Source organism: Aulonocara stuartgranti (assembly GCF_965226115.1).
Source record: "Aulonocara stuartgranti genome assembly, chromosome: 6".
NCBI classification, from domain to species: Eukaryota; Metazoa; Chordata; class Actinopteri; order Cichliformes; family Cichlidae; genus Aulonocara; species Aulonocara stuartgranti.
In genome coordinates, this window is record NC_138944.1 from 31,146,990 (window position 1) to 31,163,564 (window position 16,575).

General features: G+C 42.7%; 1 protein-coding gene across 3 annotated transcripts in view; it reads left to right on the forward strand.

Moving 5' to 3' along the window:
- Nucleotides 1-14,486, forward strand: part of ttyh3b (tweety family member 3b) — a 28,986-nt gene extending 14,500 nt beyond the window's left edge. Inside the window, exons 4-15 of one of the 3 annotated variants that reach the window (XM_082537974.1) lie at nt 1,761-1,872; nt 1,951-2,171; nt 2,821-2,916; nt 3,074-3,146; nt 3,277-3,352; nt 5,593-5,648; nt 5,748-5,840; nt 5,928-6,020; nt 6,344-6,480; nt 8,389-8,562; nt 10,004-10,079; nt 11,518-14,486. In XM_082537974.1, coding sequence (XP_082394100.1) covers nt 1,761-1,872; nt 1,951-2,171; nt 2,821-2,916; nt 3,074-3,146; nt 3,277-3,352; nt 5,593-5,648; nt 5,748-5,840; nt 5,928-6,020; nt 6,344-6,480; nt 8,389-8,562; nt 10,004-10,079; nt 11,518-11,652 — 1,342 coding nt within the window. In that variant the 3' untranslated portion in view covers nt 11,653-14,486. The remainder of the gene's footprint in view (nt 1-1,760; nt 1,873-1,950; nt 2,172-2,820; nt 2,917-3,073; nt 3,147-3,276; nt 3,353-5,592; nt 5,649-5,747; nt 5,841-5,927; nt 6,021-6,343; nt 6,481-8,388; nt 8,563-10,003; nt 10,080-11,517) is intronic. The other 2 variants (XM_082537975.1, XM_082537976.1) reach the window with 2 other exon arrangements.
- The last annotated feature ends 2,089 nt before the right edge of the window (nt 14,487-16,575 follow it).

Here is a 16,575-nt window from a genome sequence, read left to right on the forward strand (position 1 = left end):
TGGGACTCACACAGAGGGAGAAAACAGTAAAACTACGGTAATAAAAACCACAGGCACTATGACACTCACCCTGTATGTATCATACACTTTGTATCAATTTTGATTAATCAAAATGTTTTTGATGACATTATTGCGGATAATGTATGAAATTAGAGCCAGAAAGGAGGCCTGGCCAGCACGAATTGGATTGGTGAATCCCCCAGAATAGTCTTAATAGTCATCAGCTGCTTTGTTAGTAGCGGTTTTAATCATCAGAATGCTGTCTGCTAACTGAATGCATTTATTTTGGACTGCAGTGAATCTGTTTGCACTGGAAGTGATCATAACCCAGCGTTGTATTCAGCGTTTACTTTCTTATCTGCTGAGCTCCGTCTGACTGCACTTAAGTGTGCTCATTTAGGTAGAACAAAGCATTTTTAGCTCATGAAGTCAGTTCATTTCAGTTGAAAGTGGACTGAAGCAGAAACTAAACAGAGCGCAGTTTCTTTGAGGTGACCTCGTTAAGAACAGCTTGCTGTTCCTAAAAGGCAAAAAGATGTTCTAGTAACGTATTTGTATTCTCCCGTTTGGAGGTTGTTTGTGTTATCAGAACTAAGCTGGATAGTGTTTACTGTCTCTTATTTGATTTCTCAACTTTTGCCTTAAAGGAGGATCTCTGTCTGTTTCATATCCTAAGCTTATGCAATCTCCTGATAGGAGCAGCTGGTATTAAAACCAGGGAGATAAAACTCATGGAGAGAGGAAAGGAGGGATAAAAGGGAACTAAGGGACAGAATGGGTGTTGGGTGAGAAGAAGAGGATGTGTAAACAGGAGCTGAGGGAGGTGGTTGACTGTTTAAGCTGAGATCACATGGAGGATGGAGTGAGATGATGGGAGGCAGGGATGGGTGGGGAAATGATAACTGATGAAGTAGACAGTGGCTACATCAACGCACAAAGCACATTAAAGGGCTACTGTGCTTGTTTTTTATCACCACTCTGTTTTTCTTCTGTGTTTGCGGTTTTATGTCATGTATGTCATAAAGCTCTGAAACACACACGCAGACACACACACAGCGCAGACCCTGTTGTAAGAGGGGCTACTCAAAATCTAATGGGCTACAATGAATTGCTGTAATAAGGGCCATAAATTTCTCTCTACAAATCTGTCTGGTGTTATTGTGCAGACAGCATCATCAATACAAAAGCATACAGTCGGGCACATGCATACAAGGGGAGGGCAGGAGCTTTTACAGGCTGAGTGAGGCTATAAAAGCATGGTGAGGAGGGGGGATGTCGGGGAAAAGGGGTCAGGAGTGACAAAACACAGAGTGGAGAAGATTTCTGTAACGGTGGTGGTGTTGGGCGGGCGACGGGTTAGTCGTAGCGTGAACATGGTTAAGGAGGACGTGGGCTTGAAATAAAGGAAAGTTGGGGGCCAGTAACCCCAGATATCGCAGCATATGTAATGTGTGAACGTGGGTGCAGAGCTGCAGAAGGATCATATTATTTGCGGTCTGGTGACCCAATTATTGTTTGGGCTCCGTGTGTGTGTGTGTGTGAGTGTGTGTGAATCATTTCTGGTAGTCCTGTGCTTGCCCGAGGCTTTAGGGTGACACCAAAGCCGAAAAGCCAAAGTGCTCAATGTCGCCTGTTGCTGGTTGAAAGAGCAACTGCACTCAGCAGTTCAACTGTCAGTGGGTAGTTCTGTATGATATGAATTTAAAGGTTAAATTATGTGCTGTGTTTACATGTGGGATGTCTTGTTTTCTGCCTCCTAGCGCTGGCATAGCCGTAGGATTCTATGGAAACGGAGAGTCGAGTGATGGAGCCGCGCGTTTAGCGTACTCCTTCCGTCATGCCAACCGCACCGTGTCTGGAGTGGAGAAACTGGTGAGTTGTCCACTGATTGCAAAAAATTTATTTATTTATTTATGGAAAACCTTCCTAATGACAGTTTTTTCTTTCTAGGTTTCAGACAGCGCCCTAGCCTTAAACCAGACTGTGGAGGAGAACTTGGTCCAGTTAGAGACAGCCTTCCAGGATCAGACAGATTATGTGTCCATCGTCCAGAAGCTCCAGGGACAGCTGGATGAGCTGGTGAGGCTGATGGTTGATGTTCCCTTCTGGTCCAATACTGAGATCTCCCTGGAGGACTTGGCCCGTAAAACGGAGGCCTTTGACTTTTACAGGTAACTACTGACCAGCATGGATTTTGTTTCTTACTCAGACTCAAGACTACTCTTACATTCTCTCATACACAAAGTGTTATACTGTAAGGTTAACTATTAAAACCACAGATGATGGACCATGTGTTCTGGTCATATCCTCAATCAAATCAAATAAGAATTTAAATATTTTAGGTGCACAACAGCAGAATTCAACAAATGTTAGCAAGAAAAGGCAAAATAACCAGTTCTAGTTCTAACCAGAATGAAGGCTACTCGCTTCCTCTGACAGACACATTGGATCAACAATGTCATGATGCACCTTTAAACGGAGAGGCTGAGATACATGCTAAAAGGAGCTCTTAAAAGCTATTCATGGATTATGTGGAGATTGTATCCTTCGCAGTAGTTTGTGAATGAATGGGTACTCTGATCTCATTCTTTAACTGTGAATGGCTTTCATCCCTCTTTTTCTGTTCATGTTAACCTGCTTTGTTGTTTTTGGGGCAATGACAGAAAAAGTGGTTGATAAAAAAAACAGATTGTGATGCTGTTACGTGTCGAGTCTTCTAGTAAAGCTTTAATTAGCTTTTCCTTTGCATTGCATATGTATCTGTTTGACTTGGTGTTGTATGTTTGTATGAAACACTGTGATAATTATTTTTATTTACAGGTGGTTGGGGTACCTTGGCCTGTTGCTCTTTGATGTTCTCATTTGTCTTCTGGTGCTGTTTGGACTGATACGCAACTCTAGAGGCACTCTTATTGGGTATGCTACCTTACATCACACACCAAAGCCTGCTCCTATTGGACAGATCAAATTGTGTCCTGCCTCTGTGTGTGCTGAGACTGCCTCCTGTATAACGTGTTGGTAAGCTGAATCTTGCTTTAAAAAGATATTTTTTTGGGGGGGGGTTGTTCTTCAGAGTGTGTCTGCTGGGTGTTCTGACTTTGATCATCAGCTGGGGATCGCTGGGCCTGGAGCTGGCTGTCGCTGCTGTAAGTGTAACCATGGCAACACTGCTGAGCTCTCCGGCTCTGCAGTGATGTAATCTTTACCCACTGCTCGAGTGAGTTTGTTCAGCACGTTACTGTAGCCTGATGTGTCATGTGCACTCGCCCCCCACAGTCAGCCAGCGACTTCTGCGTCTCCCCCGATACCTACATCACCAGGGTGACCAAGGAAAACGATGTCATTAACCAAGGTATGGAGACGAGAAAATAAATCATTGGCCTTTTTTCAAAACCTTTTGTGCTTCTTTCACATAATCATAAAATGAATTTAACAAATTGTATTGCGGTGTTGTTGGCTTTGAAATGATGGCTTTTAAGATGGGGACCAGGTCTGTGACCACTTGCAGTCAGTTGCCCTCTGTAAAGCAACTTTGGTGGATGAAACAGCAAGAAGTGCTGTTAACCTATGTGCCATCAGGTTGCGACTGGATGGAATCAAGTTGGAAATGAGGTCAAATCTGATAACAGCAATTAACTGATATATATCGACGCTAATTGGATATCTGTTGTTGTCTACATGCACAGAAATTTACTTACAGTCAGAGTCCAGCCAGAACCTCATAGATGTGATGTAGTTTCTTCAGGACAGTGAATTAACTGAAAAATGACAGGTTGTCTGTAACTTTGCTTTTATATAGAAATACAACCAGTGCAGTCGAATCTTCTGTTGGACAGAGATAATCACACACGAGTTACACTCATTGGCGCAGACTGACTCAGACTGTGAGCGTGTCTGTGTTTATGAATTATATTAATTTCACAGCTTTGCCAATCTGTCTGAGAGGGATTGCAGTCAGTCCAAGTTGGGTCACAATTCTTTGGAGACACACGACCTGTCGAGACCCATTGTGGTTGAAAGTAGTGCTGAGACACTTAGGATGTCGCATGCTTGACCTGTGGCAGGAAAAAACTAAAGAAAAAAAAGTAAATTAAAAGCAATCATAAGGCAAGGAGGTTATTATCCTATTTCTGTTGTTGTGTGACTGATCCATAATCCACCTGTATTGACATTGGCTGTAGTGTGTCTAAACGGTGCTGGTAAGATAGGCATGAAGTGCTACAGGGCTAAAACAGCCTTTTCCAGTCTTGCAGACCACTGCCATCTATTTCAAAGTCTGTAAATCTGTGTGCAGTCCAAACCTTAAACCACAACTGTGGTCATAAGACGAGCTCATGAAGTGTTTCTGTGTTTTCATTTACTCGTTTTTATCTTCTAACGATTTACTTGTTGAAGCTGATTCTCATTTAACACTTTTAGTTGCAGTATGCGATAGCCACATCTCCATTATGGTTTTTACATCATTAATGAAGTCTAAGGGAAGTTAACAATTAAAATATGTCAGATTTCCCCCCCCCCCCCCCCCCCCCCCCCCCAAAAAAAATTAAAATCTGGTGGCTTTGTGCAAATAGTGATATTTCTTTTTTCAAATTTATATTATTTATATATCACACATAATTATAGTTTATATTATAATTTTTCCCATTTGTTTATCATATGCAAATTTTTCCTGTCTACTTGCAGTTTCTTCACAGCCCCACCAGGGGTCTGTGGCCTACCATTTGGGAATCTCTGGATAAAAGAATATTTACAGTTATTTATGCTGCTTGAAGACAAAAGCATCCCACATTTTGTTTTGGTTTTCACCAAATAAAATATCAGAATTTAAAGAAAGGGTGCGACACTTTTGGATCCAGAAGTCCTGGAGAAGGGATTGTCATGTTTAGAAATTCTCTGTTAATTATAAATCCTGAACATTTTATGGTAAAGGGATGTAGGGTACGACCCTTTATATGCAAATGCTGCATATTGACAAAAAGTGTGAGCTGAAATGTCTCAAACAGAGTCCATTTTCCTCACTGACAGTTGAATCTCACCCTGACATGTTGGTGCTATTTAAAGAAACAAGTGTGTGTGTTTGTGTGTGTGTGTATCCAGCAGGATTGTGTTTGATTGGCACTCTGGTATCTAAAAGCTCTCACTCTCTCTCTGTGCTCACTGCAATGCATCAGCAACCCTGTACTCCCTGCTCGCTCTGCCCTTGCTTGTCTCAGATTCAGAAAAAAAACCCAACCTGACTACATTTCGTTTTTCATTTAATTGCATTTGTTCTCTCTTTCCATCCTGTTATATCCCTCTTTACTTCTCAGTTGCTCCGTTTCTTTGTCTCCATTTCTCTCCCTCGCTCGCCTCCTTTCACTCATCTAATGACTTCTGTTTGTCTGTCAGTTGTTTCCGCTTTGTCTGTTTGCTGTAGCGCACAGATGTTGCCTCTTTAACACACACACACTGAATTATGCCTGAGTGGAATTGCAATCATGGCTCAATACAGTCATACTGGATATTATTTTACACGTGAGGTTTTTAAATGAAACTGTGCAGTCCAAACGTTCCCATCGTCATAGTGATCTGTATTTACTGGCATGTTCGCAGATATCCTGCAGTATTACCTGACCTGCAGCTCTGGACAGATTAACCCCTTTCAGCAGGTGAGGTCTTTGTCATTGCTGTTGCATTGTTGGAACACAGTTTTCTGCAATTTCTTCCTTTCACGAGGCTGATTTGCTTTGTTTTTTTGTTTTTTGCAGAGGCTGTCGGGGAGCCACAAAGCATTGGTGGAGATGCAGGATGATGTGGCAGAGTTACTGAGATCAGCAGCACGTGACTTTGCCAGCACCAAGGTGTGTCTGTGTGTCTAGATGTACATAAGAGCAGATATTTACAGTATATTTGAGCATACATGTGTAACCTTCGCTCTGCGTGTGCAGGGGAATCTCGAGCAAATCCAGTCTGTGCTGAATTCCACCGAGGTGGGCCTGCACCAGCTGACTGCTCTCGTCGACTGTCGCAGCCTGCACATGGTGAGTTACAGGGTGTGTTGTGGTAAAGATAACGTCCGTAATTGAAGCTTAAAGTAGACGTGTGCAGTGACTCTACGGCACGGCTGACACCGTTTTACGCTGTGCAGTTACATTTCTGTTGAGATGCACACCAGATCATGACGCAGGCTTTCAGAGGTTATGGTGAAGTAGAAATCCCCTGCGACTTCTCTCCTCTCCTCGTGTGGTGGAAACATGCACAGTAGCTTTATTTTTTTTTCCTTTGTGTGACTGTAAATAAGGAATTGATTCATTAAAGGACTACTTTAGGGCCAAAGCTCTCCTCTACTCACCTCTCCTCGTAGGACTACGTCCAAGCACTGACTGGCTTGTGTTATGATGGCGTGGAGGGTCTCATCTACCTGGTTCTCTTCTCCTTTGTCACTGCTCTGATGTTCTCCTCTATTGTGTGCAGTGTGCCGCACACCTGGCCTGGCAAGAGGTAACACACACCCACCCTCACATTCTCTCATTCACACACACACGCACACACACACACACACACACACACACACACACACACACACACAAGCCTTTACATCCTTAAATCCATCTCTTCAGTTAACTAATGACTGACACATCACTAGCTCGTTAACATCTTACTGTAACTGTCTAACTGATCTCAGCTGGTGGACTCGATAACAGTGGGAAGACCCATAAAGAATCGACTCGGTGCCCATGCATGTCATTCTTTTTTAAGTGTACCTGCCTCCCAGACTGTCGTATCACTCTGTACTCTGTACTATCTTCTTGCCATCTTTGCATCTATACAGTTTATTTTATCGTTTGCCGGTGGACAAACCGGCAAACCGTTTGGCTGAACATTGTTTGTATGTTTGTACATACTTCTCATTTTTCTTTTCTCCTCTTTGGACTTGGAGCACCAATGTCGTGTTAGACTTTATATCACCACAGTTTGTTTTTTTTTTTTTGTTTCCGTGCCCCACTTCCTCCTTATGTTCTTTCCCTTCCTCCTCTCCCCTGTGTCCTGATTTGGAAATGCTTTGGGCTTCAACGAATGGTGATGCATATGACCCCCACGGTCAGATTAACCACCGCTACCATTCATACAAATATTCGAACGAGCAAATAATTCTGCGATAAAATCAGAGAAAGAGACAGGTAGACTTTGCTCGCAGTGACCGTGTCACTCCGGTGAAGGATTTGAATATTGAAACAGCTGTGCCATGATAGTTTTTTTCTTTTGCTTCCTTTTACACTTGCTGTTTGCGGGCATAAATCGGCATGAATCGCAGTGTATGACCCAACAGGTATGAAAAATAATCAATCTCTCAGAACAAGTGCTCACTGGGTCTCTTGCCTGTAAAGACTGACTGTGTCGCAAACTCCATTTTGGTTTAATGAGTAACACGTCTCCATCTGGTGGCCAGTTGGGGCAACAACACCTGTCGCTTATTGTCTCTGTTAACACGGGGCTTAGGCTAATTTATTCATCATACAGCTTCCTGCCTCTTTACCTTAATTGAAACTCTTTCAGTCTGATGATATATTCTTAGCATATGGACAGCTGATATAGAGTTGCAAAAAAAAATCACTGGAAAAAAAGAACCTTATAAATAATAAAGCCTACACGTACACATGCATTACTGTGACTGACCTTACTTAACAGAATCCAGTGCTTTTCTGCAGCTGCATCCAACTTCCAAATCAGCACGTATCTTATCTGATGCCTCATTTTGTTACGTTGCTGGCTGTTTTACATTTTTGACCATTTTTTTGTTTTTTTGTCTGAAAATGGTTTGCCCAAACCAGCCATATTATCTTTTTTTTCCTGATGTTTTTGCTTTAATTTCATGGAGCACACAGGGATGCATGAATTATATAAAAGGACATTCTTGAAATCGGACACTGTTTGAACAATGCGACCTGTTAATAAAAGGAGCAAACTCTCTCAGCCAACAGTGGATGACTGCATGAAGAAAATGACATGCATGTTTCTACCAATGACATGGAATACAGAAGGGTTTGCTACTTTATTACAGTTGATGATTACTTAACAACACATAGCAATAAAGGGAAATAAAAGTGTCCACTCTGGACCTCACTGCACTTGTGGTGGGTCTGTTTAGTAGATGAATGCTGCCCAATGTTCCTTTTCTTCTTGTCCAGCTGCTTTGGGGCCGGAGGGCGTAGCCTTACCCAGATTTTAATATCGGGGAACTCCTGATAGTACAAGTACACCTTCCCCCTTCTCCTAACCTCCTCTTCAACCACTTGTTTACACTCTGTTGTCTCTCTCGGATCTCCCTCTCCCTGTACCTTTCCCTCCCTCCCCCCTTCTTATTCATCATGCCCTTTCGTGCCTGGCCCTTACCCCGACCAATTGAAGGATGGATGAGGAAGACGGAGAGGACGAGTCGGGCGCCTCACGTGGCGGGGTGCACGATAACCTGTACCGCGTTCACATGCCCAGTCTCTACAGCTGTGGCTCCAGCTACGGTAGCGAAGCTAGCCTGCCCGCTACAGCCCACACTGTCAGCAATGCCCCCGTCACTGAATACATGTGAGTTAGCACCCACCGCTAGCTAGAGGCTAGCAGGATCATACACTGCCTGCCAATAGGTAGCTGATGCTTGCCCTCCCCCACACCATGTGATCTAGGCTAGAAGTGCAGCAGTGCTTACTGCTTGTGGTAATGATAAGTTAGAAAAGCTGTTAAATAGTTTTTTAAAATATGTATGGCTTGCATGTCGACTGCAACACACTGTCAGCGATATTTGTTACTCAGTGAGTTAGTACTTATCATCTTTGAGATGCTAAAAGAAAAACAGCTGCTTGCTGTATAAAAAAAATTCAGCTTTGCACTCGCATAGTTTAAGTTAATAGTTGCACCATGCTTGCTGTTGCCACAGGACTGAATTGCTTGTTCATAATAGGAAGTAGAGAAGATAAGTAAGCATATATCTCTCCACAATTAATAAACACAATGCAGTGTTTGCTGCAAAGGGAAGAATGATGGTTTTCAAGCCACAAAGAAACCAGAAAGTAAGACATGTGCTAATTTGAGGTTTTTGGACCATCGAAGGACCACATTCACCAACCCTGTATGAGTCTATATTCCAAAGCATACCACAGGGTTTGGTTTGAGCTTTTCCTGAAAGTTAGATGGGAAGTCTCATCCAGTCATTACTTTCCTTTTTGCCATAGCTAAGCTGTCATTGCATAGGTACACAGTCTCATATGGTAGTTGAATCTGTTGAATATGACAAGCTCCAGATTGTCATCAATCCTGGAAAATAAGTTTCATAACATAGTTACAAGGTTTAGGAGCTGGTTTGGCAGTAATGCAAATCATATGTTTACAGTTAGATGAACAAAGCATGCAAATCCATCATTATTAAACCACAGTACACTAAAAAACCCTAAAAACTGAGTGTCGCATGAGCGCTGGCTGGCTTTGATTATATTGAGCTAAATAGAAAAAAAGTGCAGCTTATCCATGCCGGGGTTGTTGGTTTCTGTACCCACAGTGTCCGCTTGCAGTAATAGGATAAACAGCCTCCTCAGCATTTAGCTCCCTAATAAATTTTGCTTGCACAGGACATTTACAGACTGTTATTAAGTTAAAAAATATCTTGTTGAATCCTTTAATAGTTGAAATGTTGGCCTGAAAAAACGATTGCTGCAGAGTTCTTTTAAATGTGGGCCTGAGGCTAATCTCCGGTGGCTATCCATGATGATAACAGTCCTATTTCACTGAGTCCCATTGTGAGATTCAATATTTTGCCTTTGTTCTGAAAGTATGTTAATTATGTTAGACTGTGGCCGAGGTGTTTTAAGCCCCTGTAGTACCAAGCTTACGTCCTACGTTGGCAATAATTATTGAGGTAATTTTTCAGAGGCCATATGTCAGAGTCATTGTGTTTCAGCGATGAGCAGATCCGCACATCATGAGCTCAGCGGCAGGGTGACGACATGCAGTAACCTCTTATTCTATAATGCAGGAGCCAGAACGCAAACTTTCAGAACCCTCGGTGTGAGAACACCCCCCTGATTGGCAGGGAGTCCCCTCCACCCTCTGTAAGTGCACACTTTCTAGAACACATTCTCCCACAGCTATCTTCCAATAGCCACAGTGCTGCTGGGACACATTTCAAATCCCACACAGTTGGCATATTATTCATTTAAGCGTAACAAGCAAAGAACGGTGTAAATTATTCACTATTTCAGATGTTTCATAGCGCGCTATGTGTGGATATTGGAAGGTAGCGCCACCCACCCACCCCAAATCCCTAAAACACTGCAAGTGTCCTCCGTGCTCACGCTAGACCGTGATCACAGATCGCCTTCATGTAGGTCATTTTGGCAGCCTGGGAAAACTGGAAGCTTGAAAAAGAAGCCTGTCGTTATAGTAAGATCTGCACTTGCATCAAAAGAAGGAGGCAGACTGTTTCGATAAGCGCAACTGCCGGGTCATGTTTGGCTAAAGTTGTCTTCTATTTCTGATGTAAAACGTCTGGTTGGCGCTGGGTGATGTGCAGACCACATAGATTTTTTTTTTCTCCTCAAAGACTTTTTTTTTCAACCTCGAACTTTGTTTTTTTGTAAGAAATGAAATGCTGACTGTTATGGCTTTTAAAAAAGTGCTGCTGGGCCTGTAGTTGTGGATTTCGTTCCATGCAGTATCACCTGTACACTTCTACATTACAATACTGTGGAGTGACAGCATTTATTGAACAAATCTGGTGTTATTACTTCAGGGCTCGGGTTGCATTCCTCGCTCGGTGCAACCTGACCCCGAACCCTTGCGGGTCAGAGCTCATATAGCTTATATTGCAATTCTAGCAAAACTTGAGCCCAAGCCTCTTAAAAGTTCCCGCTCCTCCTTCCCTCCCTTGTTCCCACACCGTGTCTATGTGTGCATCTTCTGGTCGAGGTGTATGTGTCCTGTGTTTCCCCCTCACCCTTCACCATTGCACAGCCACAGGAGCACTTATTCCCCCACCTCCACTGTTGAAACGTAGCAGCCAGCAAAACGGCCTGCCGCTCGCCACTCTTAAGACAGGGCCGATGGCTGGGCCGCCGTCCTGTGCACAGCTGCTCTTCTGTCTTCTGCAGCGATGTGGAAACCGCAGACCTCCGACTGTAACTACCTCGGTGCTCCCGAGAGACCACTAACTCATACCAGGCTAACCTACTACATCAGAAGTAGAGCAACTAACTACGAATGAACCACATCTGCTAATTTACAATAACATCATCCTGACCTAATCAGCTGTTACACAATGAATAACTGTTGTAATCAAACCCCGGCTGTCCAAATGACTGGTCACAGTATTTCAGCTGTACATGTGTGTTTGTGTTTGCCTTTCATATCGATCTATCTACAAGCATTAATCTTTGTTTGTCCGTCGTTTCCTTGTCTTCTTTTCATCCTCTTCTCCTTTCTCGTCATTTCCCACTCTCGTCCCTTTCTGCTTCTTCTTCTCTTCTTTTTTTGTATCCCCTGTCTCTTCAGTACACCTCCAGTATGAGAGCGAAATACCTGGCGACCAACCGACCAGACCAGAACCGACGCTCCGTTCCTAACGACCAACTGGATCCCGCTAGCCGGCCTCACCCCGCTGCTAGACCACAGTCCTCAGTCCACTAAGAAAGCACTTCAGCCACAACACTGCCTGAATCCAGTTCTCACAGCCAACAGCAAGATCCAACACGGCCCACAGCACCAGAGCTGGGTGCTTTTTTTCCCAGTTCTTTTTCCAGGTCCACTGAATTTAACCAACACTGACCGGTTCATCAGCAGAACTCATCAACCAGATACCACAGCACATGACTGCACTTTTAAAGCTCAACTTCTACTTCTTTCCTACATAAAACCAACATAACTGAAAAGGCAGAAGAGCACATCGTAGAAGATCAATGCTTCTGCTTCTCTTCTTTATGGACACACACATACATACACACGCCCAAGCTGCTTGATCCACCACTGCTGCGAAGCCATAGTTTCTTCCTCCCAACTTGCATCTGTCCACTGCCGTCCAGTGAAGGCATCCACGCTGCTCTCACTGCTCAACCGCCCCTGACACACTCACACACAGGCAAGCACACAAACACACACACACACACACACACACACACACACACACACACACTGTACAGAGCTGTAAATAGTGACCATGTGCTTTATTCTGAGTTCATGAAAAGTAGACTGTTCAATCCTTTACTGGTAACGTGGTGTGCTGTGTGTTTATCATGGAAATGTTTGCTGTATCTCTCATACAAACACACACACACATGCACACACAAGTAGGAAGATAGTCTAACCAAACACTCATTTGTGTAAATAATAAGCCAGTGAATCAGAAAGCCATGCTTAGATGAACTGTACCACCAGATCCCCATTCTCTCTTTAGCTTAACATTGTCGTCTAAGACTTGAATTGTAAGCTCAAAAAAAGAAAGAAAAAAAAGTGTGCCCGCGTGTCTTTTCCATACTTGTTAACGTGCGCATACGTTTCAGTTACGAGCCAGTAACCCTGTTGTGAAATGACTGCTTTTGAACTTTGGGAAAACGGAGTCTGAGACAACGGACATACGGAGGCTCAAACCTGTGCCAAAAAACTGAATAATTCAATGAGGGATGCCTGATTCTGCCCTCATTTCCTACTGCCTCCAGATATCTCGAGAAAGGACGGGGAAAAAAGAAACCTCACACGGAATCTTTTCCCTCCGTCTGTCAACGATAAGGGAAAGAGGAGAGACATTTGGAAAAGGGAAGGAGTGGACCGATAGTTGCAACTACACATTTGCCAGGTGCTATGTAAAGCGGTCGAGGATCCGGACTGAGGAGGGACAGAAATGTTTTTGTTACTTTTAATGCTTTTTTTCCTTTTCTTTTTTTTTAAATTCAGGGATTTGTTAAAGAAAAGCAGAGCGGCTTTCCGTGATTACTAAATGTAAATTGTGTCCCGAAGCCAGAAAAACTCCATTCCTGACTGAAAAAGATGTTACATCAAAGTTTGTTTTTATCATAAGCTGACATTGATGCTGTGATACTGTGACCAACTGTAGTATTCTGTTTCTTCCTGTGCTTTTATTTTGGTGACCTCAGATTTAACCTTTTAGCGCAGATATTGAATCTTTTATTTTCTTTCTTTCTTTTTCTACCCACAAGCACAAATTCTCTTCAAGGTGACTTTGTGAGATGGAGAAGTAAAACTCACTGCCTGGGTCACTGCCAGTGGCTTTTTCCCCTCCCACTCTGTGTACAGTATATAAAAAAATCCAAACACAGTAGTCGTGAACCCGCGTGTGTGTGACATCACTGCGACGTGATTGGCCGTTGCTCTATGTCACTGTTACTCTGTGTGAGTAGTGATTAAGTGACTGGCAAAGCAAGCAAAGGCTGGCCTATCTAGCCCGAGTCATTCCTATACTGACGTTGCACACACGTTAACGGACACACACATACACACTTTGTGCTTTACTGACACACACCTTCCATACATACTGCAGTATTCTTTAAAGCCCATCTTTCCCTACTTTTATCCTGTTTACATTCATATCTAGAGCGATAGTAGCAGCACGTCCCCCTCCACCATGCTGATAACCCCGTGCATTATGGGTGATGTAGTAGGTAGTAACCGAATTAAAGAGAAACCCCCAATTCTGTAGTCGACCACCCTGAACTCCCGTACGCTGTTGCACCACCCAATCCTGTACAGCATTTTAATACTGTCTTATTAATCGATGACCACTTCTCGTATTAGCGAGACAATCTTACATGTGTGATTTTACTAGGAAGGAAACGTCCATGTTATGGTAACAATGCTACCTATGGTCTAGTACTTTTACAATGTTTTATTGCACCATGGATGCAAACAGTGTTAAGATCTGTGGGACTAGTCACTGATTAATGGCCTTTCATAATGTTTTTAAACTCTTACAGCACTCTTCATATCACGACATGTCTTCTTCTTCTTCTTTTTTCTTTTTTTAAGTGTTTCGCTGTCTTGTAAAAATCAGACTTTAAAGATAAAATAATAGCTAGCTGTTTTGTAGGATAATAAAGGCAAGAGCAGCGTTTTTCCTCTCTTATTAATGGTGAATGACTCTCTGTCTTGCAACTGTTTTAATAAGACTATTACAGTGTCGTCCGCGCACCTGACGCAGTGCTGCGTTTGAAGTTCTGTGCCAGTGCTGTCTGTGATTTGGCTGCTCTGGTACAGTATGTCGTGACGGGTGGGAAGAGCCCAGTAAGAGTCAGTAACGAGTGGGCGCTTCTCCGTGTGGTAATTACAGGACTTCAAATGCACGACTGTTCAGATGTGACAGACAAACAATGTTTTCTATGGCTGTTTTTATTTTCTGATGGTTTAACTAAGATATTAATGATATACATGTCAAAACTGTGGTAATGATATCATTCAGCCTGGAATAAATGTTTTAAAAAAAGAAATTAAAGCAACTTTAACGTACTGATGAAGACCGTTGCGTCTGTTTTTTTTTTCTTATCACCCTGTTCCCTGAAGGTTTTACCAGGTTTAACACAGATTTAACAAGGTGCTGCAAACATTGACATGACAACATTACACAGTTGCTGCAAATTTCTCTGCTGCACATCCAGGATGGAAATCTGTTCCACCACATCGTAAAGCTGCTCTACTGGACTGAGACTGCTGACTGCAGAGGCCATTTGAGTGCAGTGAACTTGTCGTTATGTGCGAGAAACCATTTTGAGATCATGTGAGCTTTGTGACGTGGGTTGCTTTCATGTTTTTTTCACACTAAATGTCTCAACTTCCTGTTCTTATCTGACAGGAGTGGTGTGGTCTTCTGCCGATGCAGAGATGCTCTTCTGCATACCTGGTTATTTGCGTTACTGTTGCTATTATCAGTTCAAAGCTTTAGCCATTCTCCTCTGCCCTCTGGCATTAACAAGGCGTTTCCACCCAGAGAAATACCACTCACTGAATATTTTCTCTCTTTAGGACCATTCTTAATAAATCCTACAGATGGTGGTTTGGGAAAATTCAAGTCGATCATCAGTTTCTGAAATTCTCAAAGCAGTCCATCTGCTACATTCAAAGTCACTTAAATCACCTTTCTTCCCCATCCCAAGTTTGAACAATCTTAGTGCCTTAATGGATTGATTTGCTGTCATTTCCTTGACTGATTAGACGTTCGCACTGACGACCAGCTGAACAAGTTTATCTAATAAAGTGGCGGATGAGCGTCTTTACTGTAAGCTGATATTGCAAATGTTTTAAAAGTGCTGGAATCTCTTCAGTGACACTGAAATATTGGTTTTTACAGCCATTTAATTTGGCAGACTCCATCATTTCATTATTGATGTGATGCTATTTACCAGCATCTTCTCCTGCACCATCAAAATGAATACCAGTACAAATCACATCAAGAGGAAAATAAAAGCGACTGGACCGATGTCAATGAACAGAGAGAGCTACTTCCATTAATCTTGACAGTGTAGATATTACAATAATGAGTGCAGCTGATGTGAAGCTTGAATCTCTATAGAGCTACATTTGCATGGCGAATGATTTGTTTGGTCGCTCTATGACCTCTAGATTCTTACAGATTAAGAGCAGCAGTTTTTACTGATGATTAATGAAACCTAGGAGAATAGTATAAGATACATTTAGCCTAGTATATTAATAAACAGCAAGTTTACGCCTCAATAAGAGGACTGTCATGGCCACTTCTCCACCTAGTGGTTGATAGAGCGTTTTCAGACTTGTGCGCAGAAGTAGCAGCAAGCACGATTCATGCATTCATGAGACTCCAGACGATGCAGATTACTTTGAGCAGGAAGCAGAGACTAACAATATCATTGCTACATTTACAAGTTCAGTGTTTTGAGAGAAGTGGCACTGAGAATCTACCATCCATAATAAAATATGCCATGTACAGTTTAGACATACCAAACAGGCCGCACGTTTAATGCTTTAGACAAAATTCATGAGAGGACAAAACTTTCGGCTTACTTTTTATTTTGCAATAATGTCTGGATTCTGGATTCTGGATTAAATAAGGGGAATGATTACTTAATAATCAGCGCAATTTAATTTGTAATTGCGTTGTTTAAAATTTAATCTTGAGAAAGACAAATTTTGGATCTCACAGGCTTGATGGTGGAGCTAAAACCTACAGTGTTAGGCGGATAAAAAGACGTCTGACCTTGAAATGCAGCGCAGTTACACATACAGCCAGCAGGTGTCGCTGTCCACTCAGATGAGTGTGAAAGCCCAAAGTGATTTTTATTCACTGGCTAAGTTTTCCTCATGGTTAACACAGCCTGACACCGGTGGGTTCACAGCGGGAGAGAACACACACACACACACACACACACACACACACAGCTAATCTTTGGGTTCTGCCTTTATCTCTTGCAGGCCCTTCTGCGTGGCTTGATCAGATAAGAGGACTGTTAGTGTGAATGTGTGAGGGAAATGTCAGAGGGTTATGAGTGCGGAGGAGAAGTCCCGCCAGACAGAAACCCATAGATTCATGAACAAGTAAAAAAAGGTGAAAGGTCAAAGTGCATTTTTCTTCAT